The sequence below is a fragment of the Osmerus mordax genome, chromosome 28 (genome assembly GCF_038355195.1).
Source record: "Osmerus mordax isolate fOsmMor3 chromosome 28, fOsmMor3.pri, whole genome shotgun sequence".
Lineage (NCBI taxonomy): Eukaryota > Metazoa > Chordata > Actinopteri > Osmeriformes > Osmeridae > Osmerus > Osmerus mordax.
In genome coordinates this window covers 3,344,725-3,372,219 of record NC_090077.1, presented here as the reverse complement: position 1 = coordinate 3,372,219, position 27,495 = coordinate 3,344,725, and the positions used below count along the sequence as shown (strand labels likewise).

Below are 27,495 nucleotides of genomic sequence, written 5' to 3'. Positions count from 1 at the left end.
CTTCCGCAGTCAGTGAACTGAAAGTAAGGACAGCCATGTCTCCATCAGCTTCACCTTCACCCATCAAAGCAACAACATGGCTAGAAGGCTCCTCTGGATGATGTGCCTATAGGTTTAGTCATACACTAGAGAAGCCCCAAATCTGGGAACCCATTCTATCGTGCTTGTTGGAAATAACAGCAGCAGGAAGCTGGTAATCCCTAGTTCTGCGTTGGGACATCATTTGAAACAGCCAGAAAATATATCTCTATAATTAGGCCGACTTCATGCCTTAATATTCTAACCAGAAGTCTGTATTCCCCACCCATCCTTAATCCCACATTTGTGTGCCAAAGTGTAAAAAAGAACAAAAGAAAAAGTGTGTTCCAAATCCCCTCTGCATGTTCCACAGTTAGGAGCATCAGCCAAATGGGAGAGTGCATTAATAAAACATGACTGCATGATTTTTTCCAACCTCAAAGACGCTAACACAGGAAGATGCATCCCCAGCGCAGTGGCTGGGGTTCAGCGCTGGGTAAAGGGAGCAGTCGTCTAACTAGCTCCGATGCGGGCGCTAGGCTACGGGGGCTAGGCTGCAGGGCGCACCAGTGCGCTGTGATCCCGCTTCTGCTCAGCGTTTGCCGAGGATTGATTGGCATGCTGTTTTGTCATTTATTCATGGGCTTGCTTTCTTCTTCTGTTTCTCCTACAGCTGCCTGGGATGGGCGGAGTGTGTGTGTGTGTGTGTGTGTGTGTGTGAGAGAGGAAATGTGAGGACATCACTGGGGGAGAGAAGAGCAGGAACTGGAAGCTTGGCAAGGTGAGAGTCTTGTTAGCAGGCTTTTCGCCCCAGCAGAGGAAAATAGATAATAGTATTCACCAAAGCCACAGGACCTAGACTATTTCAGGAAACCCCAAACCACGGCTCTCCACCTCTCCTGGCTTCCTATCCACGTCATTAGGGACTCAACGTCAACATGGGTGGTAACAAAACTTGGCAGCGACAAACTCGTTGTGGGCCAAGAGAGAGGAGCACATTACTTTATATAGCTGCTGGGCTAAAAACTGCATTTCAAAAGTGGTGTGGAGACGAACCCAGCTGAACACGAGCTGGGACGGCCGACCGGCAGAGGCCGTGCTCCCCTGGTGCCCTCGGTGAACATTCAACGCTGTCGGTGAGTTTGAGCCACTGTCCAAAACCATCGACCGTTGACTGTACCCCGAGGGCCACCACAGTGCAGCCACCAGGCAGCCAAATAGACTGTACCCCACAAGCACCCCCCCCCACACACACACACACACCCCACCCTAGCACCCAGCTGAAGAGGAGACAAGACCCCCCACAGAGAGAGGACCTCTGCCTGCTCAGCCTCCGTCAGTGCCCGGGCCGGCGCCAACACACACCCGAGGCCCAACTCTTAAGGCTGCAATAAACATTCATTGCTGTCGGTGGGTTTACATGAGAACAACTCACTGATCAATGAATGCAGACTGCGGTACAAACACCTCGAGGCCTCGACTGAAGCTAGGAGGTACGAGAGGGACCACAGATGAGTCACTGAAGAAGCTCTCTCTACCCAGATGTACGGAGCTTAGCAACAACTCTGCAAACCCACATGACCTTACCATTAAACATCATCCGACTTTGTTTTGTAATGGTGTCTGATACCGTGGTACTGATATGGTTTGACCATAGTTATTAATGACCCGTCGACACATGATCCTTTTGACACGCACGGTATATTTGTGTACAGGAAATGCAATACATAAAGATGACGTGTAAATAGGTCAAAACATTTGCAAAACAGGGGAACGATGTTAACTGTTATGTGTGAGGGTATCATCGATAGTTTTTCAAAGGGTTATGTTTTTTCGAAGTGAAACAGGGAGTCCCAGAGTGGGGCTGTCTGATGGGGCAGCTGCAGGGTGCAGACCACAGCGCTCCCCACACAGCTGGGAGTGTTCAGCCTTTCACCGTGCCAAAACAATACAGCCTGAAATAGGAGTTTCAACTCAGCAAATTCACTGTGGCAAGAACAATCACAGGGGTGAAGCAGAGCAACACGTTTTCACACAAACTTTCAGATTTGGTTCAAGTGGACCTTCTCAAATAAAACTGAAACAATCTGCGAGCCTGATTCTTGGAAAGTTAATTTCCCCTTCGCTGTCGGTAATTGGAGGAGATACAGACATATGGAAATCATTTCACAGTAATTGCCCTGTAGGGTTATGTTAACATTCTGGGGAATTTCAAGCACATTGACATTCTCCAGTCAAGCCAGACCTAAAGCATGTTTTATCATTTATTTACAGTGGGAAGTGTCTGACAGAGCTGTACGAACCAGCCAGGGTCATCTGTCTTTAAACTGATAAACTGTGTTCTGTTATTTCACCAGGGAATATCACCGCAATACAATCCACGTGTATCTGATATCAGTTTGGTGAAAATCATTAAACGTTTCTCTCCTACATATTTTAGATGCCTATTCTTTGCTCGTTGTCCTATCTCTATGACTATTCTCTCTGTGAATAGGAGTATTTCTGAAAAACCCTCTTTAGATGATGTCAACCTAGGAGGTGCTAGGAGACGAGCTAGGGTGTTTGTGACACGCAACACTGGAAGTCGGACTCGCTCAAAGCCCGGCTTGTTTATCCCCAAAGGAGTTGGGCTTTGTCATCGCCACACACAGTGAAGTTATAGGCACTGACACAGGGAACAGCATGACCCACTTCTGGATGACCTGGAAACACTCCGCGGGCTTGACCCCCCCCAGCCTCACGCCAACGCGAGTCGCATCAAAGCGGAGGAGAAAAACGGCGAATCGAATCTGGTCATAAATTATTAAAAGTCCAGATGAAGAGAATGCGCGTCGGCCAGAGCGCTAAAGCTTCCAGCACACACGCCGTTACAGCTAAGTCAAATAGCAGGCGCGCACAGCCAAAGAGAAATGACATAAATCAAAGAGTGCATACAGCACCGTTCGAGCACAAATGGAAAGGGAAAAAATTCCCTCCCCCCTACATACAGTTACAGCATCTGTCACCGCTTAATGTAAATCAATGCCCCTTCATGCATGAGTACGATTGGACGGGATTAAAAGGAGGACTCTTAAAAAACACTGGTAAGAGAGCCTGGGTTTGGAAAAATGGCCGAGATGTGAGGATCAATGACTTTTTGAACACAAGTTTTGAAGTTAGCTCAGTTTATGTGAGGACAAAGGAAAAGCATGTGCTGGGTTTCAGCCAAGTACTTCCATATGAATGTTGAGTTCATAGAGTCCAAGAATGACTGCATGTGGGAGCCATGCATCCTGTGGAAGAAACGACAAATGGCTGCTGCCCCCTTGTGGTTATTACTCCACACTACAACGGGGTGGACCGCTTCGCAGCAACATTTTCTAAACGGGCAGGTCAGGCAACAGAGAAAAGCCCAGAGACGTACCAATCAATGCATTGAATCATGGTGACAATAAAAGTATGCGCATGTGCTATTGGTATACCTAACCAAATCTGTGAGAGAACACACCCCAATTGCCCTTACTGTAACACGGTACTTTACGACCAATTCAACCTTCTTAGAGCAAAGGCCTAGGCCTTATCCAGCTCCAGTGAATAGATAGCTGGTAATGATTGACCACGAGACAGAGGCAAACACTAAGCCCCTGATAACCTCACAAATGCCTCGGTGAGCAGTGATTGGTCAGCTGTGACCACTGAGCAGGGGTGTGTGGGAGGGCTGTAGGCCCTGGGCCAGGTCATACTGAAGGTGATCAAGGGGAGGAGCCATCACTGCTGCTGTGAGTGACAGTTGAGATCCTCCTATAGACAGCCTACTATACAGTTTCCAGTGGTCTTGAGTTCCCTCTGCTTTGCATTCAGTCTGATGTAAAACAGACTTTGTATTTACATTCATTTTAGTCACATGATTTCAGAAATGCAAACTGTATAAAATACGTAAATTATATTAAAAGGGTTCAGCTCTGTGCTTCTAAACTGATGTAACAGTTGCTGTTTCACAGGGAGCCTGTGGAGTCGACTACACAGACAGACAGCAGGTAGAGAATCCTTCCATTCAACGTGCCACTTTCTGTTTTCGGGGCAACTCTTGAGTGTCAACATTAAAACTTTGTCTACTCAGTAGAGTTGAAAACAGCTGTTGCAAACTCAGCTATTTGACCTCTGACCTGTGTTTTGGTCGCTGAATGGGGGTCTCTGGATTCCCAGCCCTGTCATAGTATTTACAAGCTAGGGGAGCCCTGGTTGCCCACCCCCCCTCCCCCCTCCACCTTCTCCAGCCCCTTGACCCCCAAATCACCCTTGCCCACTCCGTGCACTTAGGCATCCTGGGAGGAGAATAAGCCAAGGGAGAGCTCTGGTAACCCTGATCCCGCCTCCTCAAGTTTACAACCCAATCAGCCTCAGCCTCATAAATCTATGCCTCCTCCTTCACCAGGGCAACAATGCCAGCCTTTCTCTGGTGCGCAGGTTTAATAGTTCCCCCAAGCTTCCTTCCAGTTATTACAGACTCCCACAGGTTTATAGAGGCCTGGACACAGAGGCTGCTGAGAAAGTCCAGTCCAGCAGAGCGCTGCACACAATCAGGTCAGCATGGAGTCACCGCGGGGTCACAGAGGGTCAGGAGGGTCTGAACTGATACTAACCTCTGACCTCTGTGCTGTGCCACCTGGCACTGCACTCAGGGCAAAGAGGAGCCAAAGTGAACTTCGCCTGAACCTGGACCTGAACATTGGAGCCCCCCCCCCCGCCCCCCCCCCCGCCCCCCCCCACCCTCAAGGCTCTGCCCCGCCCCTTTCCAGCAGCCAGCAGCCCAGCTGAGAGAGGGATTGAACCAGCAGTCAGTAGAACTACAGAACAAACACAAACACTGTGGGAGGAAATGCCACTGAGACCAAAGGACACTATCAAACTATCAAACTCAATGAATTCCAGATGTGAAATTACAATTCAGTAGATGTTTTTGAAGGAGACATTTTTCGTACATAAATTATGCAGTCGTCATAAATGGTTTTACCCAAGAGCCACCAAGTGGTCGTATAATAGGATGTGATTGATGCTGTCTGGAGAGAAAAAAAACACTGCCCTCTAGTGGACTTTATGAGTAACAAAAGTGTCATTTTAGTCACCACCAGACAGTGATCTTTAAGCAAGATTCACTGCCATCTAGTGCAAAGGGCCAAACTGCAGGCGTGGGGTGAATGAGGGCATCTTAAAACATTTATATATGTAATGCTAAAGCTTAAGATTACAAATTCATAATTACACAATGTATTCATGTACTCATTCAGCCTTTAATCATGTATAAATGTAATTGCTGATGCTTTAAAAACAAGTTTGATCTAAATGTTACTCTTGGCCTAAGTGTCGTTATTGTCTTTGATAGAACACATAACTATTTGACCACGGTGAAAATGTCTTTAGATTTACCTTGTAAAAGCATCTTCTCACTGAACACAGACGCAGCTGAAGGTGAGCAAGTAACAACACGGGCAACTGTCGATGTCAAGTTAATAAAGTTACAACGATACCGCCATGTGCTAATGCGAATGACTGGCGCTAAATGCTATCTTGCAGGGAGTGAACTTATAGGATCGACTTACCCATCCCATCATTCTGTTCGCCTTCTAGTGAGTGGTCAGCATAGAAGCCTGGAAGACAAAAGGGGGACATTTTGGGCCATGAGTGAAAGCGATAGAGAGATCATTTACAGTAGTTAAGAGGTCTGGCTGAGGCTACCGATCCATCATGTTGACTTAGCAGAGAGACCCAGTCAGGGACGAGGGCTGGACCCCCCCCCCCTCGCCATCTGTGCTGTGAACTGGGTCCATACTGGACGTCTGTCCGCTTCTTATTTACACACACACACACACACACACACGTGCTGGCGGGGCGGGCGGGTGTTCAAACACACGAGTGTGTGGAGTGCCCTGGCTGTGTATCAGTTGCCTCCCACCCTGGTCGGCACGCCGCCCTGATATCAACAGCTGGGGACCCCTGACCCGGCACACGCCAGGCCGCCCACACCCCACACCGGCATATGTTCTCCCCGGAGGATACAGCCCGTGCCAGGACACACACACACACAATCCCCCCCAACTCCCACCCCCCCCCCCCCCCCCACACACACACACACACAATGTGCCCCTGTGCTTATGACACTGTGTGCTCCCAGCTTCTTCACACTGATATCACAAGCCTACAAATGGGTCGGTAATTGCTCGGAAAACATTCTCACAAAAGGCAAAGATTATCCCTATCTGAAATCAAGACGCCGAAAAAAATCATCGGCGTTTCAGCTAATAATGGGCTAAGACCCCGGAGAGAGAAGAATGAAACTCCAGTGTGTGGTCTGCTCTCGCTAATCCTCCTGACGGCCGATTGGCCATTACAGCCCGGGGCAGGGAGGGCTTCCAGGGGTAGGCTGGTCTTCTGGAGGATCCTCTGCTGCAGTCCTTTGTGTGTTGTCAAAGAAGGGCTGCATCTTTAACCTTTCACCCCTAAAACCCTCCACAGCCTCCAGCGCAATCAGCTCGCAATCAAAACAGCATACTGGTCCTTGTTTGGTTTCTCTATCCCCCTACTGGGACAGGATAAGAGGGTATGCGTGCTCGCTGATGCATTCACTTCAGCGGTCTGGATACTGTAAGTCTTCTGTCGAGAGCAGCTTCTGGCGGGGTCGGGGGTGTTAGGCGACACCTCAAAGGGAACGGGGCCAACTTGAGTGACCAAGAAGCCCAGCTATCGAGAATACGTCAAAACATTTCTTCCCGTACTGTACGACGATGTAAAGCCAAAGCGGTAGAAAAAAAATATCAACCGTATACCATTCCACATTCCTTTCCACAGAGCCATATGGCGAGGTTGGCGGTGCGAGGCCCCAGTGCAGGGGTTCAAACACAATACACATGCAACAAAGTGTAGCTTTGGATGTACAGCAAGTCCCCGGCACACCCCCACCCATTAGCGCGGCCCCTCGTGTCAGTTTGGAACCATCTCGGAACACTTGGGGCCCCCATCGAAAAACCCTCATCAGGCCCCTACATCAGTCCATCACTGTCCCAGATCGTCTGTCCCAGATGGCCAGTGTTCCGCTTGGCCAGCGGAGGGGCACACCAGCCTGTCACCGGAGTAGAGTGGCCTCTACCTGTCAGCCTGGCCTTATCTTACCACCAAGCCCTGCCACATCTATCACATGTCACACTGGGAGGCCTGGCCAAGAATGAAGCCAGGAGAAAGGAGGGGAGGGGGGGTGGGGTTGGGGTAGAAGAAAGTGAGGGAAGGAAGGAAGGAGGGAAGCAAGGAAGGAGGGAAGGGAGAAACAAGAAGTTCCGACGGTTGCCTGTTGAAAAGAATGCGCTCTCTCAAGCTGAATGGTGATTGGCAGTTACAGTGCTCCCCTCCCCCTCCCTTCCCCTCTAGACAGTGACTGAAGATTGATGGGAAGAGGCAGAGACAGATACATCATTGTTTTCACGACAATACAGGACTAAATGAATCACCTGCTATGAGAAGCCACAGTTGAACCGCCCCTGGGCAGAAGTGCCAAAGACAACCTTTTCCTACAGACACAACAGAGCATGTCTTGGGGAGTTTCAAAGATAAGTGTCACTCTGCGCTATGAAAAGCCTGAAACGGCAGATGGAAGGCTATATCCGTGTGGCGGGGGAGCACACAGCCTAGCACTGTTACCTGATATTAGTCCTGATCCTAGGCCTGGATCGCCTCACATTAGGCGGGTCACTGCTTTTGTACCAGGGGTGGTTCAGCTACGGTAGTTTTACTGGGGTGGGTCCTTAGTGCCTCATGCTGGAGGTCCATTCTACCTGACTTCTTAATGTGGGTGTTAATTAATTGACTGGAGTGCTACCTGAACATGATCCCAAGTACCCAAGGGAGTTCTCCATTTGTCTTCTTCCGCTTCCAACCACAGGCCAACGTTTCTCTCTGACCTCTCCTCAAGAAGACAGAGGGGATTGTGGACTTGGCATAGAGCATAATTAGCCGTCTCAGTCAAAGGCGAAGGCCACCTCGCCATTCACCGTGGTGGATTTTCCCTAAGTGACAGATTGTGGGCAAAAACAAGGGTGCGCGCTCGCTCCACAGGCTGCGACGTGGCCAATCCTTTTGACCTCCACACCTGACCCCTGACCCGGCCATGTAACATCACGCAGCACAATGTCGACTCTGTCCCCTCCTCTGTTCCTGGCTAACAATGCATGCTGCCCCGACTCGCTGACAGCTCTCTCTTCGGCCTGCTCTTCCCGACGGGGCCTCAAGTTCACTACGGCGTCCTGTACTCTGCCCTGAGCCCTCGGTCTCAACCACAGGCTCTTCTCTATACTCTACTAAGACACTGAGAAAGAACATATCCATATCCTCATTGCAAAACACTGCCTTCTGGATGTTCGCGGGACAATAATCCCTCAAACCTTTCCCCCCACGTTTACATTTTCACAAGCGTCTAGTGGAAAGAAAATGAAGTCACGTTGATTGAGATGTGAAGCTGATGTCTCTATCTGGGGGGATTGTGAGAGTCTGAGCAGAGGGTCAAGCCCTGGTCAGAGAGAGAGGGGAGGGGCTTCCTCACCACTGCTTGACACGCTCAAAGGATCCAACTTCCCTTTCATCATAACAGGGGTCGGGGTTTTACTACCTCTGAGCTGGATTGCGTGGGCGCACACACACACACACACACACACAGCACAAACACATTCACAGGGCGAAAGGGCATCTTAAAATAATCATCGCGCAAAGACAAATTAACGGCTGAGACATTAAGGAGTGCGCTTGTGACTTTTTACTTCAGATTCTCATCCAAGTTTGTAGTGTAGAATGTCTAGCTAGCTGGGCAAACTGGCTGTGTCGTGAGGTAATGGGAAGGTTCACAGAAGGAGGTTCGAAAATTGTTAGCGGATCCCTGTTAAAATAGTCATTGGGCATGGGACTGTGTATCTTTGCTGTTGACTGTGAAATTACTGTGGTGTCAGAGGCAGATATTTACTTGGCTATACTAAATCTATGAGTTTGGCCTGATGATTCTTTCAGAACCAATAACCTCTGAACAACGCAAAAAAAGGACCCTTTTCTCACAGAGGACAGACCTTAGCAGTCAAAAACTGACACATTTTTGGGATACTCTATCAAGGGGCAATTTCTAAAAGCGATAAAGACAACTCACGAATCTGAAGGAAAAAGCCATTGCTTTTTAACAGCCGTTAACAACGACATCCTCTGGTTCGGTGAGACACACTTCCACAGGAAGGACATTACTTCTCTACATACCAAGTTCGGTGCTTTACAGCCTCCTGTAAACTCATCCTCCACCCAAATTCAAACTCAAATTGAAGACATTTATGGCTCTTGGCTGGCTAAAGTGTTGAATATCACAGAGCCCTGACAAAAGCCTGTCCCTGGGCTAACAGACCAGCGGTGTCACTGTACCAACTGCCTGGAAGCACTTACTGTACGGGCTCCCCACAAAACACACTTAACGACCCCCTCTCACCAACCCCACTACATCTCAATCCCAGCTGTTAAGTCCCCCTGACCCTAAAGGCACTGTTGCTTTCTGTGGGCTCGCATGAATAAACAACATCCACTGCTGCCTCCAGCCAAGTTATTGCCTCCTTGCATGCGACCAGGCTGGTTCTCCTCCTGCATGCTCTCTCGCTCTCGCTCTCTCGAGCTCATGGATCAAGTGAAGGTTGTAAATACTTTCCTGGGTCAGATGGAGGTCAGTTAGAGACTCGGCCATTATTACTTCAAGAGCAACATCTCCAATAGCTCTGGTCTCACAGCAGCCCAGAGGGAACATTATTACCTCCTCTGTGTGTGGACCCCAATAAAGACATGCCGCGACGCATAAAGAAAACGACAACTCTGTACTGAGAGTTTTCTGAGATCTGTGAAAGATGTTTCCAGTGTGCCTATATTGATACTATGGTGCATTGTGCAAGGTCTGTATTGACACGTTATCAGACCCCTGTTGTTGGGCTCCTAAAGTAGACATGATCTGATTATCCCCCTTGCTCAGTTTCAAGTCAGGGATGACCAGAGGAATGTGGTGTTGCCTGGTAACAGCACTGTCAGTGCCCAGGGACAGGATGAGGACCTTGGAGCACCATTATTTCTTTCTCCCTCTCTCTCCATCTCTCTCTCCTTTCACAGATGCAGAGACACAGTCAAGATATAACATCAATGAGAAATATGTCTATAAAACAACACAGATATATGTTGAAATACAAATAAATCATTTTAAATGGCGAGTATAACATTTTATATTGTTCTAGGAATGTTTTATATATATTTTTTTTTATATATCCAGTATATAAAAATTAAAAAAATGATTGTATCTAAACTAAACTGTGATGCACACATTGTTTTTTGAATAAAGTTGATACGTTCACAGTAAATCATGAACATTTACAATGAAGCAGTCTTATCTTCACACCCATTCATCAATGTAATTGCCATACTTTTTCTATCGGCCTTTGATTTTCCAGTCCTTTCGTACATAAATCTTTCTTTATGTAGCCAAATAAATACTCAACATAACTGACATTTTATTGTCATTTTCATCAAATTTCACAATATCTACAGTGACTGCTCTTCCCAAACCAGTAATCTAAAGACAAATCTAAAGAGAGAATGAGCCTTAATGTCCCTGGACTGCTGTGTTGACAAAAATCAGTAGATAGGAGAAGGAATTAAGGGAGTTGAGTTAAGACCATCCCCTGGCCTAGAGACATGATTGATGACATCTGCCTGCTGTAACCCTCTCCCACCCCTCTCCCCTCTCCCACCCCCTGTACTGTACTCCGCAGTCCTCATTCACCTTCACCGCAGGGGGCTCATCCTGTCCTTCCTCTGTCTCCACCCACAACACAGCTATTCCCCCCAGGGAAAGGAAAGCCTGTGGGCTTCTTCCCCCTCCACCCCCTCCACAGTGGAAGGCTGACAAAGCACTCTCTTTCACTCCTCTGGCAAAAGCTGCTTTGCAAGCCTCAACCCCTGAGGACAAACACCACTGCATCCACCGAAACATATTCTTTCTGTTTTGCTTAATGCGAGCACAATTACATTAAAACAAGATCAGTTTCATTGATTAGAGACGACAAAAAAGCCTTCCTGTCAATTTTGATTGAATCAGTGAGAATGGATATTTGATTAAAAGGGAATGGAAATTACGCATTAATCACAAATTACAATGAAAGTATATGAAAACATTTTAGTAAGCTGTAAGTATTCTTGTCCAATTTGTGAAGATTTCTGTTAATAGGCATTTAGCCAACTTAACGTATTTTCCCTGTGTTTTTTTGTAAATGATTTGTGAATGTAAGCTGTAGGTAACATTATATATGTAAACCTTTTTGGCAGTATTCATTTTGGGCAATGTATGAGTGTGTATAAAATGTAATTTAAAGATTGTTTAAATTATTTTTCCAAATGCAAAACATATCCAATAGGCAAACAATTTAATTGCAAACGAAACTACTCAAATTGCCTTTGATTGATTTTGTGACTCGTCATTAAAACAAAAGCAAAGCAAAATAACCCTATATTTGAAATGAATGCGGTAAGTCCGTATACATTATGTAAGATGTTCGACAGTACCAAGGCTATTTGAAAGTAATTGAAACCATTAGGGCCCTAATTAATACACATTAAATCTCGAGAAGGAAAGGCCCGTTTTGTCTAAAGAGCTCTTGGCAAACACTGAATTTCTAAATTAGCTCGACACATTTCGAAAGGATGTTTGTTTTAGTTTGTTTCTTAAAATCTTGCAAATGAATCTTTGTACTCTTTGACGCATTTTGCTAAATGGCATTGGCGTTTATCCACACGGAACAAGGAGTGTGCAGACTCAGTCCGATACTGTGTCAACAACGGTTTATTCCTTTCGAAAGAAAATGTAACAGACTAGTCAATTTGCATACTAATTATGTCCGCACCTGTAGCTTATAGAGCAAATGGTAAAATAATCAGTAGCCTAGTCTCCCTGGCATGTGATTGGCAGTAAATGCATCCATTTTATTTTAGATTAAACAGAGTTTATCATTTAATTAAAACAAAGTTCTTAAGATAAAAAAAAATGGTAGCTTGTTTTAACTGCTTTGATTCTATCGTTGTACACAATTTGGTACATTTCAGTTGGAACTATGGGCTCGAGCTATGGGCCTTCTCTTACTGGTCATTTCCAGTGCCACAGGCAACACATGAATTTGTGACTAAACCGAACTGCTTTAGGGCGTTCTCCAAGTTCAAAAGTTCACCTTTTACGATCTCCAAAAGACCAATGACTACCCACGTCCAAATAAAAACATCTCTACCTCTGTTCCCAGTAGACAACAAGCCCATCAAAATATAAAACTAATGGAAATGCTGATGTACTGATACCCAACATTACAAGTAAAACATACGGAATAAATCAAATATGTACTGATTTCAATATGTAAACATGTTTGAAGAACAATTCAGTTGTGCCTACACTTTTGTATTTTGTTGGTCTTTTTTTATGTTGTGTTTGATACAAATACAATAGGCCTATGGCCAGAAAGCAACAAATAGGATGAGATAGACAGGTAGGACTACATTTACAGTACATTTACAGTTGGCTATTCCAAATCGTGAAATGTAGCCTAACAGTTCTTATATTTTAGTATTTGTGAATGTACACAGGTTACACAAAAAACAAATTGCGCACATGAAAAACGTAACGGTCAAAACAATGGTGTTTACATGTCACCTACACACTCCCAATGGAAGTGGGGTATAGGGATGGAGATACTCACCATTAACGGACTTCGCACTGTTCTTCTCTGAGTATTCGAACCCATTTGTCCTCTTCTCTATCTCCATCCTTCTTCATGAAAGCTGCACTGGATTCTATGAACCGGACGCTTTAGACAACTATTTAATTCGTAACTGCTATAGCGCTTTGATTCGCGGTCCTCCGCTCTTTGGATCACTACGCGGACCGTGGTCCCATGCTCACTGGTGTCAGTAAAATAACAGTTCATTCACATCGCTGACCCACACCCCCTACACCCACACCCCCTACACAAATTACGCAATGACGCACGCGTTGTGGGCATTCTGGGTTATGTAGGGTTTGGTCGTCGTAGTTGTAGTCGATGGGATAGACATACAGAGATGGTGTAAACCACTTACTGGTTATTGTGCTCAACTGAAAAATACCAATTATCTTGGATATCTATAAAAAGGATTCTGTACTCTAAATAACGAATGTTTGGCATGTAGACAAGATGTCCATAAAAATATTAGGGTATACGCCACATTTTTACCAGATTGAGAAAAATGTGACCTCAGGTCTGTGCCCGAGAGTCGGATATATAAGTATGTTTTACTTTGTGGTCATTTATTTACACGAAATTGTAGGAAAATTCACCGCCATAACCTCCTTGATCAGTGTTAGGCTACGGTCTAACAAAATACCAGACGATGGCGCTACAGCCCTTTCAAAGTTCATAGGTTTCTGTCTTTGTGGTTTATCGATTTGTCTAATTTATTATACAAACATATATATTCACATATAAACTGAATTTTAATGTATACCATACTTAGCTGCCATGTTATTATTGAGTCATATGGTAAACAGAATACACATGCATTGAGTCAAGCCATGGTCTACAGTGCAACTTCTTTATAAGACTGTAACATGTTAATTAATACAAATGTTTCAGTCCACTACATTAAATAACATAACAGAGAGAGAGAGGGAGAGAGAGAGATAGAGAGTAAGAGAGAGAGGACTTATCGATAGTGAAATCATGCCAAGTTGTGTCCACATTGCCCCTCCCATCTGTAAAGGACAGAAGACCGGTGGAAGATTTACAAATGATGCTAAGAGTGGAGGGCACACGGACTGTGCTTGAGCTCGTGAAAGTGAATGTTTCACGCATTACAGCAACACTGCACGCAAATTGGACACATGGCAATGGAGTAATGATGTTTGGAGCGGATGTTTGATAACCTTATGGATTTAAAACAGTAACTGCTCTCGCCATTCATTGTATTAGGGCAAAGGAAATCTGTATAATTAATCAAGCGTTGCCGAGAAAATGTGGAGACTTACGAATATGTTAACTTGCCTTCTGGTCTTGTGTAAGGATATCAATGCGCAGAGCAAGGTAAGTCAAATATAACTGTTAAGTGTTATGTACTCCCTGTGTAGTAAAACCTGTACAGTCTGTGTAGTTCACCTGTGGAGTATCTAAACCTTCATCATCTGTGGCAGGTTGCCTGCATAAATACCTTGTTCGTCTACATGCAAACCTCAATTTGTATTTTCAATAAGAGACTCACCATTTACTGCATGCGCGTATTTGTTTTCAGCATTGCTTAATTCTTGTCCTATGACATGATCACAACTGTCTTAATGAGTAATGATAATATATCTTATTGTCTACCTTTATCAATTTGCTCAGAGTTGAGTCCATTCATGTTCCATCAAAGGATACACCAGCTCAACACTGAATGAAAAGTGAATGAAAAGAGCTGTTGCAAAAAAAGGACTTTCATATCAGGATTCACATTCCATTTTATTAAACAAGGAAGGTGTCCCAGAACAGTGTACACCCTTCCAATTTCTGCCTACTGTTTATTGGAAGGGGGATCCACCCCATCAATCCATTCGGACAAATCGTTACACCTTTTACATTTCACACTATTTTCACAACATATCTTGTCATCCGCCACAAATATCACCCTTTAATATAAGACAGTCTGGAAAATGTGTTTTATGAGTCGTCACATTAACTATCTAGGGAAGGAATCCAACTGGCCATCCTCTCAGATGAGGACTCATGTGGAGCACGTGGAGGTAGATGAGGACCGGGAGGAGGGGGCACCCAGTGGGGTAACAGTAATATCTGCCATGCCTTGTTTGCACAGCTGCTGGACTTCAGTAACCCCTCACCCATGGTAGAGAGGGAGCGGAGGCAGATTAGCTCTCCCCTGAGGACAGTCTCATCCCTGCTCCCCACACAGTCCTGAGTGGATGCCCCCAGCCCCCCGCTGGAGTAAAACATGGGCACAGGAGACCCAGGGAACGAGTTTGTTCTCACTAGTGTGAAGGTGACGCAGTGCTGGGGGGTTTGGGGTGGGGGGCGGGGTCACACTCTAAGTTCACGTCGTGCTTTTGCAGTCGTCTCGTGAATAAACATCTGCAGCACAGTCCATAATGGGGGGGGGGGGCGGGGAACGGAAGGTCGCCAAGTAAATGTGTGACTGCTGTGACATTCAGTGCTGCGGTCTGTCTTATATTGCCCTGTCCCCAGTGGCCCCTGTCCCCAAGGGACCTCAGTCTCTTGGCCAGACTAAAAGCTCAGAGATGATTAGAAGACTCAGTAGAGGACGCACAGGGCATTACGCAGTGGTTTGGGAAAAAGGCACCTGCCTCTTGTTTTGCTTGTAAACCAATCCGGGGACGTTGCAAGGTCGTTTTTGGGTCCGAGGGCCAGAGGGAGGACACAGTCAGGAAAAGAGGAGACTTTGTGTGACACTGGGGCTTGATGAAGGGAGTGGACTGAGCGTGTCTCTCTCTGAGGGACAGCCAGACCCTCGGCCACACGGCTGAGACAGAACTCCCGGGAACGGCAGGAAATGAGCCCAGGAGCGAGAGGCCGGGGGAACCTGCCTTCCATCACCCCTGTACAATGCTCTGTCAAATCCAAAACTCTTGATAGAAAATCTTTTTCTTTTTTTGTATAGAACCTTGAAGTTCTATTTACAGTATGGTCGCCCTGTGCGTGACAATACAACGGTGAGGCTGTTAAGTCTGCACCATTGTAGGCATTCCCCAGTCTCCTCAGACTGTGTATCTGAGTGGGTCTATAGTACATGAAACAGGCACTTTCTGCTTCTCTAATAGGAACTAACTGATGCCTTCGAGCACCAATCACACACGCACACGGTCTGCCAAGATATAAGAAAGTCTGTGCACCCGGATTTTTATTTAAAGCGTGTTTGATTGTCATGATATTCAAAACAGTCAATGATTCAAACCTGGAGCCACGCAATTCCTTTTATCCCGCTGTCAGAAACATCTCTCATCAATCTCCAGCATCTGGATCGAGAACAAAGGCCACGCCAGCTAATTTCATCCATAACAGACAACTCACATAAACCAATAATGGAGAGATAACAGTTGGTGAATGAATAACCAGACAGAAAACAGATGAGTGTTTGGACACATAAACAGCCCTGGCAGGAATGTGGATGTGTACTCCCAAAAGTAAAGTCCTCTGTGAGCTTGTGTTCAGCTAATTGACACCCCAGTGTTAATGCAAGTATTCCTGCGCAGGTTAGAGACTCCAATCTCATGGTTCGTCTACTTGCCAGAAAAGGTTTAAATTGCCATTTGTTCTCCAGGTTAAGCCATCCAGTGGCACGGCAAGACTGTTTTATCATAAGCACCACTAATTAGATTAAGACTCAGGTGGATACTCTTGGGTATTGGACCCTCATTTAGTCTTAATTTAGACTGGAGAGCAGAGTTATTGGGATGTTGCGCGTCATGATTCAATTGAAGCACATACCTTGTACATATGTAGTCCTTCCATCTCTATGTCTTACTCATAGCTGTCATTTACTAGAACCTTCCATCTGGTTTATTTAGCAAAAGCAACAAAGTAGGGAAAGTGTTTGATACCTTCATAAGTGGTCGACGGAACTAGACTTATAAATAACTAATTTGCCCAAAATCTAATTATCCATTGTTTAGTCAGGCAGTAGGTCTATACCAACTGACCAAACACAAGGAATGAGAAGAAAGGATATCCTTGTTTATGTGACCAAGGCTGGAGACAGGTGGCTGTTACTGTAACACTTAAAACCATGTTGCCTGCATCTAAAGATAAGGCTTACAAGGACTCAGAATCTGCCGGCTATTGTGTTATAACGCTGCTTTTAGTTGTCGTGAGCACAAATGGGGTTTTATTTCATCAGTCACTGTGCTCTGCTGGCTGAGACCTTCAGCCACTGATCTGATAGTGTACGCTAAAGTGTGTGAATGTGAGCCTGTGCTTTATTGTGAAGGCAAAAGTCTGTGTTTGGTCTATTCTCTTGACTTCAAACTTGACCGCACTCGAAAAGGTCAAAGCCAAAAACCTCCAAACTCAAAGCGTCCGTCGAGCTCTCTTCGCTCCTAATTACGGCCACACTCTGCTGTCTGCTCTTGTGTTGAGACTGAAGTTGGCATCGGACGCTACAGTTGATGAGGGCACAGTAACTGTCTTCAGCCCACAGCCATGTCATTTTTAAAGGATCATAATAAGGCCAGAGCTCCAGTCCAGAATAAAAGACGCAGAAAGGAGACTGCAAAGTACTGGGACGGTATAACCCTGTGGGCTACACCGAATATGAGTCCAATCATTTGGGTTGAGAAGGCAACCGCAAAAGCTGGCAGGAATCCTCTCATATATGCCATCCCACAGCACTCAAGCCCAAGTTGCTAAGGAGCAGCTGAGGTCTTGCTGGGGTTTGGCTGGTCATGGCTGGGGTTGAACAATGAGGCCCGGCAGGTCCATGGCCAGAGCCTCTCAGAGAGAAGTTTAATCTGCTAATCCACTCTGTTTTCATGGGGTTGGAGGATTTGTCAACCTTCTGCTTTTTTTTACTGGACATGGGTCAGGAGCAGGCCGGGTCTGGCCTGGTCCACAGCACAGAGGAGTCCTGTCCCATTATCAAACACCCTCTGAGTGCGTCTGCGGCAATGGAGGGCAGCGCCCCCCACTCCACCTCTGTCACTCAGCCCTGCATTCCTCCACTAATGAGCCCCCTGTCCGCCCCGCGCGTCTGCCCCCTCTCCCCACCCGCACTTCCAAAACCCTTCCCCTCACCAGCCAGTGAGATACAGCCTCTCTCAGCCTCCGAGACAGTCCACCAGGCTCTGTCCTAATCACCCAGAGCGAGCGTAGGCGCTCCACGCACGGCTGTACTGGCATGAGCACGCGCGCCGATCCAACAACAGGTAAAGAGATACAGATGAGCTTCCTGTTACATTTACATTTAGCAGACGCGCTTATCCAGAGCGACTTACAGTAAGTACAGGGACATTCCCCCGAGGCAAGTAGGGTGAAGTGCCTTGCCCAAGGACACGTCATTTTTGCACGGCCGGGAATCGAACCAGCGACCTTCTGATTACTAGCCCGATTCCCTAACCACCTGACTCCTCTTGGTCGAGGGCAGGCCTCGTCTCCCAGCAGACTGAGTCTGCGAGGCGGCCGAGACGCTCGCTCCGTCCTGATCCGACGTGGCAGAGCGGGAGCTCAGACGAAGCCACGTTTCAAAAGAGATCAGGGGGACGAGAGTCCGGCGGGATTCTTTAATGAAGGATCTCTGTAATGCCGCATTCTTTGCGCTGCCGTAAGTGGTACCACATGTGTCTCTGCCCCAGGAGGGTTATAGAGACCCTTAAATCTCACCGGGGGAAGATGACAGTTTAAGCCCGTGGACAGAAGGGTCGGGCCGCTCGGCCCTGGAGGTGATGGAAGATGAGCTCAGCGTCGGGAAAGTGTGGTGACCTCCTGACCTCGACACGAGAGAGATGGACGGAGAGAAAGGGGCTAGCTGCAAAAACTGCAAGACGGGAGTCAGACAGGAGGAGACAGACTTTAGATGTATTCCAATACCTTAAGCTCTAACAGAATGAGGTCACTGATAACTCAGCAAGAGGGTTTTACATTTTCATGTTTTGCAATGGGGCCGTGATAGGAAGGAATAACTCTGGACATGTTCGAACTTGACTGTTGATGTTAGCGATGGTCTCCCTTTTCCTGTTTGCCTCCCCTTCTCTCTTGAAAAAAAAACATTCGGTTCAAAAGCGTCTCCATGCGCCTGACATGAGGAGTGAGGAGTCCTAACCCCTACACACAGCTGGTGATAAGAGCTTTATGAATAATGATTGTCCCAATGGCTTTTATCTGAGTTAAGACAGTTTGTCTTCAAATAAGGGGAAACACATGCCTAGTGGTCAGGTTCATTTTTATTGCTTTTCTTTCTCCGCTAAGAAACATTATTCGTCTATATCCACCGGAGGAGAAAGTCCATTCTCTCAGACTCACCGCTGAGAGGAGAGAACCTGAGCTCAGTCTGGGAGTCTGGCAGGTCACGGGGTAGATTAGTGTAATAGGAAGGCCCGACCCCGAGCATCGATCACCCGGTCAGATAGAGTTGCATTCTCAGAAAGCCTCCGGCGCGGTAATGCCGTCTCACATCCTGACCCACGCTGTGACATCATAGCGGACAGTGATTGCCCCCCGTGGCTAAGGGACTGCGCGGCTTACCGGACCACGTCCACTTCATACTTGTCAGGGATACTTATTCCTGCTCAAGTCCACTGGGCACCCCTGTAATCCGACGCCCCCCCTTCCCACCCTCTTCTCCCCCTCCTCCCACCTCCCCCCCCCCCCTTCTCCCTCTCCAGATCTTCGGGGAGACGGAGCCGGTGAGGATGACGTCGGAGGGCTCCGACTGCCGCTGCAAGTGCGTGATGCGGCCGCTCAGCCGGGACGCGTGCGCCCACCTGCGCAGCGGCAGCGCCCGCCCGGAGGACTTCTACACGGTGGAGACGGTCAGCTCCGGTTCCGACTGCAAGTGCTCGTGCACGGCCCCGCCCTCCTCCCTCAACCCCTGCGAGAACGAGTGGAAGATGGAGAGGCTGAAGAAGCAGGCCCCCGAGCTGCTGAAGGCAAGTACTAGACGGCCGCTCCTCGTTGGCCGAACGGGGGCCCACAGCTGATCAGCTCTGATTCGTCGACAGAATAAAGGACCGGCGAGAGACGGAGGTCACGGTTCTTGTTTTGATATAGCGCTGGCCGACAACCATGGGAATGGCCCCGAAATAAATGCCTCCCCGTTTTACACATGCGTTTCCCATGACCTCACTCAAGTTCGATCAGATCCCCATCTGTGGAGGCTATCACGGCGCAGCACCTTTGCGTTTGTATTGAAGTGCACATTTGATATTTTTACTGACAGAGGAGGCACGCTATGCTCCATACGTGGGGAACAACCAGATCCAGATGTTTGATCAGACTTGGTTTAGATTTGCCACACTGTAGATTAGCCCTGCCTGTCTGGCTACTACACATCTTAGTGGTCACTATTCCTAAACTAAAGGATTGTGTTACAAATAACAGGCATAAAATAAGTGTGATTCAATATGCCTTGAAGAGTATTTTTTTTTCTGAGACTGTGTAAGACCAAAAATGTGTTTTTTGGTCAGGTCTTGAGAGTGCGCAGTAGTTTGCAGGTGTTTCAGCTCTGAGGCTTGCCAATTCAACTGTTGTAGTCAATACTAGTAATCAACAGGAGTGCTTTCATGGTTTTGTAGGTCGTATTGAATTCCAATTCACAATCCAACTGACTCTCATCAACCTGTCGGCCCGCTTTGTTGTGATGAATGCTCCTCTCTGTGTTTTGTGACCGCTCAGTTGCAATCAATGGTGGACCTACTGGAGGGAACCCTGTTCAGTTTGGATATGATGAAGGTCCACTCCTACATCAACAAGGTCGTCTCCCAGATGAACACCCTGGAGGAGGTGGGGAGAAAGCTGCCAGTTCTACAACCTCAGGATGACACAAGACACCCAGACTGGGCTTCTTTGAGCCTTAACCTATGCAGGGGTTCAGTGGGTTGTGGAGCTGCCAAACTATTAGGGCAGACTGTCTATTTGATGCCAACAGTGACCTTATTTAACAGTTTGCAATTGAATACTGGTGATTCCCCTCTGAAACACATGGTAACAGTATCCTAACTGTCTATAAACTTGCTGCTATTTGTCCTCCTAAAGGCTGCAGGAGATTATAGAGCTGGTGGGAGAAGTAAAATCCTTATAATGTATTGACACAGGCCCCTGTTTAGTTAGCAAGTTACTTCCATTCGAGTCACACAATGGACTAGCTGGATCTTGAGAGAATGTGGGTTTGTTTTTCAGACTATCAAGACCAACCTCACGCGGGATAATGAGTTTGTGAGGGACAGCATGACCACTCTGACCAATCAGTTCAAGAGATACGAGAACTACTCCAACGTCATGCTGACCATAAAGAAAGAGATATCCAGCCTTAGCGCGCAGCTGCTTCAGAAAGGCACCATGGAAAACAAAGCTCAGGTAACTCACACACACACATCAACATCCTCAAGCTCATAGGCCGAACCGTCTAAACCAATGGCATGAATGTCAACGTTTACAGGACACCAATGATGAGAAAACCAAGGATGCCGTGAAATCTCCCAACAAAAAACCCCCCGCGTCCAAACCCCCTCCCAAGACGCCCAAGGAGAAGGTCGTCAAGCCCAAGAAAGAGAACGTCAAGCCGGGGAAGGCCGTCAAGCCCGACCCCACAGCTAAGGCCAAGGTGGCCGGGCACCAGCCCGGGGTGGTGAGGGGCATCACGTACTACAAAGCTGCCAAGGTGGACGGGGACGGCCATGGCACGGGCGGTAAAGGTGAGGAAAGGCAGTTCCTCCTCCACACAGGAAACTCACACGCTCAACCCTTATAAAAGGGTCGGGGCTGACTTCAGCTGAGGGCCCACCCAGCTGTCATGAGCTCATCTGGGAACCAGTTGAACCAGTTGTTACCGTGAGCTAAAACACCCCAAATAAGGAAACATGTCACAGTTTATCACATTTATGCTGAACCATAAAAACACCAGAGAATATTATTTCAGTTGCCCCGCAGAGAGTCATTGCCACACAATACAAGCCCAACCTTAAGAATTCCCATTGAAATATGTTTTGGGAAGTATAAAGAAGACAATAGAAATATCTTAAATCTCTGCATCTTTGCTAGTGGAAACAAAACAATAAATCCATCGTGTCATGGATCCCCACATACTCAATAGGGCCTTCTTTGGTGTTGTGTTCTACGAAACAGCCTTTGCCTGCAGAGGGATTGAATTTCTTGTGTGCATTCACTGGGCAGGAAATCCAAAATCTTTTATTGACAAAATACATGCAGCTAATGGAATGCCGTCTGTGTGGAACGCTGCCACATCCATGACATGCCTCCGTCTCACGCCCCCACACGCAATGTGCGGGGGACCCTCCTCACTCTGAAGATGAAAGCCGACCAAACATTTCCTGACTCCTTCCAATCCTCTTTGAGTCTAGTTGAGTGAATAGGTATGCCGCGTTTGCACAGGACGCACACGCACGCACTGACGCTGTCAGGCCCTGTGTTCTGCCCTGTCCGGCCGTTCAGCCTCACTGCGGAGACTCCCGCCACACCTGTCAGAGTGAAGAAGAGAACCACCTACTTCTCAGGATGAAAGAAAACAAAGCCTTTCGAACCGGCATTGTTCTCAATCTTGAAACCCAAGCGAAGCCCTACGACGCTGTCCCCTATCCGAATCGGTCCCTCCCTCGCACATCCCTCGGAAGAGGCATGTGGTCAGCTAGCGTGCACATCCAGCCGTCTGAGGTGGAGAGGGCGCGTGTCGGGCAGATGCTGCCCTTCTGTGGCCCTGCCTTTAAATCTCCCACATCTGTCGGGCAGCACAGGAAGTGAGAGCATGAGGAGCGGAGGAGGAGGGAGCCTGCCCTCTGGTCTGCTCTGCTGCTTTCTCTCCTCTCTTCCTCTCTGTCTCTCTCTCTTCCTCTCTGTCTCTCTTTCTTCCCCTCTTCCTCTCTGTCTCCCTCTCTCTCCCTCTCTCTTCCTCTCTGTCCCTCCCTCTTCCTCTCTGTCTCTCTCTCTTGCCCTCTGTCTCCCTGTTTCTCTTCATCTCTGTCTCTCTTTCTCTCCATCCCTTTCTCTCTGTTCCCCTCTGTCTCGCTCTCTCTCTCTCTCTGTTCCTATCTCTTTAGCTCTCTGTTCCTGTCTTCTCTGTGGTCAGGGATGGGAACAAGGGGGGCTGTGGAATTCTGTATACAAATCCAGAGACAGCAGCGGGTCAGGCAGGGAGGAGAGGAGAAACAAAGAGAGAGGAAGCCTCAAGCTGTCATCTGTGGGCTGCATAGTAAATGTATGTCTTTGATGTGGCCCAGAGATGCTGACCCACATACAGAACGAAACTTTACATTACAACAGGCTCCTGTAGTAAATACTGTATAAACACACTTGTTAAAAAAAAACACCTACTGGATGGGATCTGTTTCACTCAATTATAATACTTTATTATAATCAAACATGTTTGGCTTTGGTTTCAGTACAGACCCTTGTACATTTGTATTAGCCTCTTATTTTCACACTCGTTCTCCATGAATGCAGTCCCCGTTGCAGGGATTGAGATAACTATCTGTAATGAAAACTAGCAGAAAACACATGGCCAGGCAGAAAAATGAGTGAATTGACTTCCTCGAACAGAATCCCATGGCCTCCCTCCCAACGCTCTCTCCTTTTTTTCACAGACCACAGTGCCAAAGCACACACTCAGCATGTTATAGAGAGCCACTCGGAGGACGTGCTGGAGAACGCCGAAGCCGCAGCGGGTGAGACCACAACCGTGGCGGCTGCCAGCACCACCACAACAACAACAACAACAGCAGCAACAACAACCACCATAGCCCCGCCCACTACCACGGCCCCCACCAGCAGCAGTGGCACCTTCAGAGCAGACAGACCAGCCCCCACCATCGTGCTCATGCTGGACAACTCGGACAACAACAGCAGGCCTCTGCTACACCGGGCAGGTAACCTGACCAAGCCTGAGAATGGACTGAGGAAACAATAGTGGGATCTTTTTATATGCAAATTAAACCGTTTTGGAATGTGTTTTCTTTCGGATTTATTCAGTGGTGTTTATTGGCTGTCAAAATCCCATTTCGACGTGGAAGTGTGTGAATAGAAACCTGTGGTGAAACTCCTCAGAATGGTGCTGTGGTGTTAACTGTGTGGTGTTCCCCCTTGGCAGGAAAGATCCTGGACTGTGAGGGGACCCTGGCGTCTATCTCCCCCCCGGAGAAGCAGCACAGCTATGGGAGGAACGAGGGGGCCTGGATGAAGGACCCCCTCGCTAAGGACTCCAAAATCTACGTCACCAACTACTACTACGGCAACAACCTGGTGGAGTTCCGAAACCTGGATAACTTCAAACAGGGTACGGGGTCACTCCAGTTTGCACCGTCATAACGAATATGAAATGTCAAGAATGTTGCTTCAACGTGGCTTCAGTGAGTCTGTGTTACCCTCACCATCCAGTGGCGTAGAAGATATCTAGCCCCTTCCATGTGCATCTTGACAGACAAATCGGATTAACTCCCCGTTAGATTATCTCCGTGCATAGGTCAGGCCTAGTTGATTGAAATGTGTTTAGACAACAGGCTTTAAAATGCACTTCCACTTCCCTTTCATATCCGTCAGGGTGGTGAGTTTACCATCGTGTGCGGATGACTAGGTATCTTGGTGAGTGGCTGTGATGCCTGGCGAGTCTGACATGTGCGCAGACCTCTCCTTTGAACTGTGCAGAGCGAGAGGGATTAGGGCCATGGGTTAGAATCAGGGGGGGGGGGGGGGGGGGGGCGAAGCATGACAAGTTTTTTTGGGTCCCGCACCCAGCTTCCCCTCTCTATGGAGAGATGATATAACAACTCTAATGAGGTAGCAGAGTGACACCAGCAGAACATATGTTTCGCACAGGAGGACCAGCCAGGGGAATGTTTTGTCTCCTGTAAAGCACTGTGTATACTTTCCTGGACTTGTCCAAATATTTCCGTGATGCGGTTGGTATTCCGACGTGGCCACAGCTAGAGCATGTTGATAGAATACCCTCCCGTGGGCTGTATAGGAGGTGGAGCGAAAAGCTTACGGGAGTATTGCCATGTTTGGTCCTAGGTCGCTGGAGCAACCTCTTCAAGCTGCCCTACAACTGGATCGGCACGGGCCACGTGGTGTACAACGGCGCCTTCTACTACAACCGGGCGTTCACCAAGAACATCATCAAGTACGACCTGCGGATGCGCTACGTGGCCGCCTGGACCCTCCTCCACGACGTGGTGTACGAGGACACCACCCCCTGGAAGTGGAGGGGCCACTCGGACATCGACTTCGCCGTGGACGAGAGCGGCCTGTGGGTGATCTACCCGGCCACGGACTACGACTACTCCCAGCAGGAGGTGATCGTCATCGCCAAGCTGGACCCCGGGGACCTGTCGGTGAAGAAGGAGACCACCTGGAGGACGGGGCTGAAGAGGAACTCGTACGGGAACTGCTTCATCATCTGCGGCGTGCTGTACGCCGTGGACGTGTACAACCAGAAGGAGGGCGAGGTCAACTACGCCTACGACACTCACACCAACACCGAGGCCGTCCCACGCCTGCCCTTCACCAACGAGTACGCCTTCACCACCCAGATCGACTACAACCCCAAGGAGAAGGTCCTGTACGCCTGGGACAACGGCCACCAGCTCACCTACAACATAGACTTCGTTGACCAATGAGCACAGACATTTGCGTTCAGGATTTGCCAATAGGACATCGGTGCGGCCGGGTAGCTATGACAACTGATACAATGCTCAATAATTGACAGTCCAGCAGCAGGCCATTTTGGATTGAACTCGAAGAATATTACTCCAGCAACTTTTGATGCATGTTATCGGGATACAAAGCAAAATACGACACAGACCATACTGCCCCAGCTGTGCACCTCATCAATGTTGGGATCTGACTATGTCATGACTGATATTTTATTCTACCAATTATAAATCATTTCAATTGTCCATCAACTCCTACCACCAAGCTCTTGTATCATCTCAATTAGAAATATTGGATATTTAGTGCAAACTTTCACATTTGTTATAGTGAGGATGAAAATGCTTTGAATATATATATAAACTCACAAAACTCAAATGTTTTTGTCGACAAGTCTATATTTAAGATTTTGTATGTCATTTGCCTTGTCTATCGGTTATTGCTTATTTGCCTTTATCCTACATTTCCATGTTTGTATTTGTTAGTTTAAAGATAGTGCCCTTGCTGTTCATAACACACTATTACATAATCACAATTCCGTAAGAATTTATGAAGCATATGAACCTGTAAACATGGACAATCCAAATACATGAAACGACACTAGTACACAGTACACTATGGACGCACACGTGTCAATCTAAAAAAGCAAGGCTAAACCAGTGCCTGAAATTGGATAGAAGATTCATGATTATGATTGTGGAGTGGGCAGTCAATAGCTTATAAAAACCACTAATTCAAATGACCTTTAACATAAATACTTACAGAGTTAGCTACAGAGAAGTTTTCTTGATTTAGACTTAATTTGAAACCAACACTCTTATCGCCTATTGCCTGTTCTAGGTTTTCTTCTTGAGGATTTTGACTTTAGTGCACTCGGGAAGTGCAGCATAGTAATGTGATCATTTAAAATGATAAGTGGCATTGTTTACTAAACTCTTTTTACAGGGATAATTCTATCTGGAAATATTATATGACACTAAACATATTGTGTATGTGCTATAGGTGAAATAAAAATACATTTTTACAGAAAGGCTCTGTTGTGAAACTCCATCTGCAGAGACCCACGAAATGTGTCATGGAGAGGTCTGAAAGAGACTTTCCTTTCCAAGTGCTGACAGGATCCTGCTGAAAGACTCCACCCACTCCTCTCCATTTGTTGCGCAGGCTTTTCTCCCTGAATAGCAATATAAATGAGGTGATTTGAGGCATGTTTCGTTCCAGGACAAAGGTCAGGGTGTTCTGCTTGAGTTGAAGCCCAAAATCATCCAAAGGAACAGCCCTGAGGTCATGGACATAGGGGCGGGGCAGACCTGATCGCCTGGCTCAGAGTGGTGCCGTGCTGGAGGGGATGAGTGGAAACGAACCGTGAGCTCAAACAAGGGGTGTGGTCCTCCCATGTGGTCCTTATTTAAGAGAACTCAACCTCCCCCGCAGCGCCTCTATTTAAAGCACAGCTTTGCACACAATGACGGATTTCTTTCCCCCACCGAAGCCGCCAAACACACCCACAGCGTTAGAGAGGAGCGAGTCGGCGAGCCTGATGAATGTGCCTCCACGGAGGGCCGGGCTCCTGCGGTCACACACCTCGGCCAACAGAATGCCGGCCGGCCAATCGCTGACTCCGCCACCAAACCACTGACATGTTGTTGTCGCGGGGACAATGATGCGTGTACAGCGATGGTGTGTTGGGTGATGAACAGTGACAATTCACATGACCCGGGGTAATGGGGTCTCCCCCTCTAACACAAGGGCTCCCCTGTTAGCCGTGAGGCGCTCACCCTGATGCTGTTGACAGCAGGAGGGCCTCTGGCTTGTGGGATGACCCTGATTATCAGGACCATGGGTCCCCCCCCCCCCCCCCCCCCCCCATCAGCAGGTCTGTGTGTTCTGACTCCTGCTCGCACCGTCCCTGTCTGCTGATGGAAGCAGCAACACCACGTCTGTGTGGAAGGAGGGAACCGGGCTGGTCCAGAGAACGCTCTCCAAGGACCCCTGGGCTCTCAAGGTATGATGTCACCCTCTAAGACTGCAGAGACCCTCTCCTTTGCTTGTTCTACCCACG

General features: G+C 47.6%; 2 protein-coding genes across 2 annotated transcripts in view; one reads left to right on the top strand and one right to left on the bottom strand.

Annotated features, from left to right (window-relative positions):
• Positions 1 to 12,855, bottom strand: part of nr6a1a (nuclear receptor subfamily 6, group A, member 1a) — a 45,244-nt gene extending 32,389 nt beyond the window's left edge. Inside the window, exons 1-2 of the mRNA XM_067231212.1 lie at positions 12,789 to 12,855; positions 5,598 to 5,645 (exon numbers count right to left, since the gene is read on the bottom strand). Coding sequence (XP_067087313.1) covers positions 5,598 to 5,645; positions 12,789 to 12,855 — 115 coding nt within the window. The remainder of the gene's footprint in view (positions 1 to 5,597; positions 5,646 to 12,788) is intronic.
• A 1,006-nt stretch (positions 12,856 to 13,861) lies between these two features.
• On the top strand, positions 13,862 to 26,452 carry LOC136938011 (olfactomedin-like protein 2A). Its single transcript, XM_067231211.1, has 8 exons — positions 13,862 to 14,147; positions 19,445 to 19,708; positions 20,454 to 20,561; positions 20,958 to 21,134; positions 21,217 to 21,472; positions 23,375 to 23,656; positions 23,878 to 24,063; positions 24,798 to 26,452. The coding sequence occupies exons 1-8, from the start codon at positions 14,079 to 14,081 to the stop codon at positions 25,400 to 25,402; spliced, it is 1,947 nt and encodes a 648-aa protein (XP_067087312.1). The 5' UTR covers positions 13,862 to 14,078; the 3' UTR covers positions 25,403 to 26,452.
• The last annotated feature ends 1,043 nt before the right edge of the window (positions 26,453 to 27,495 follow it).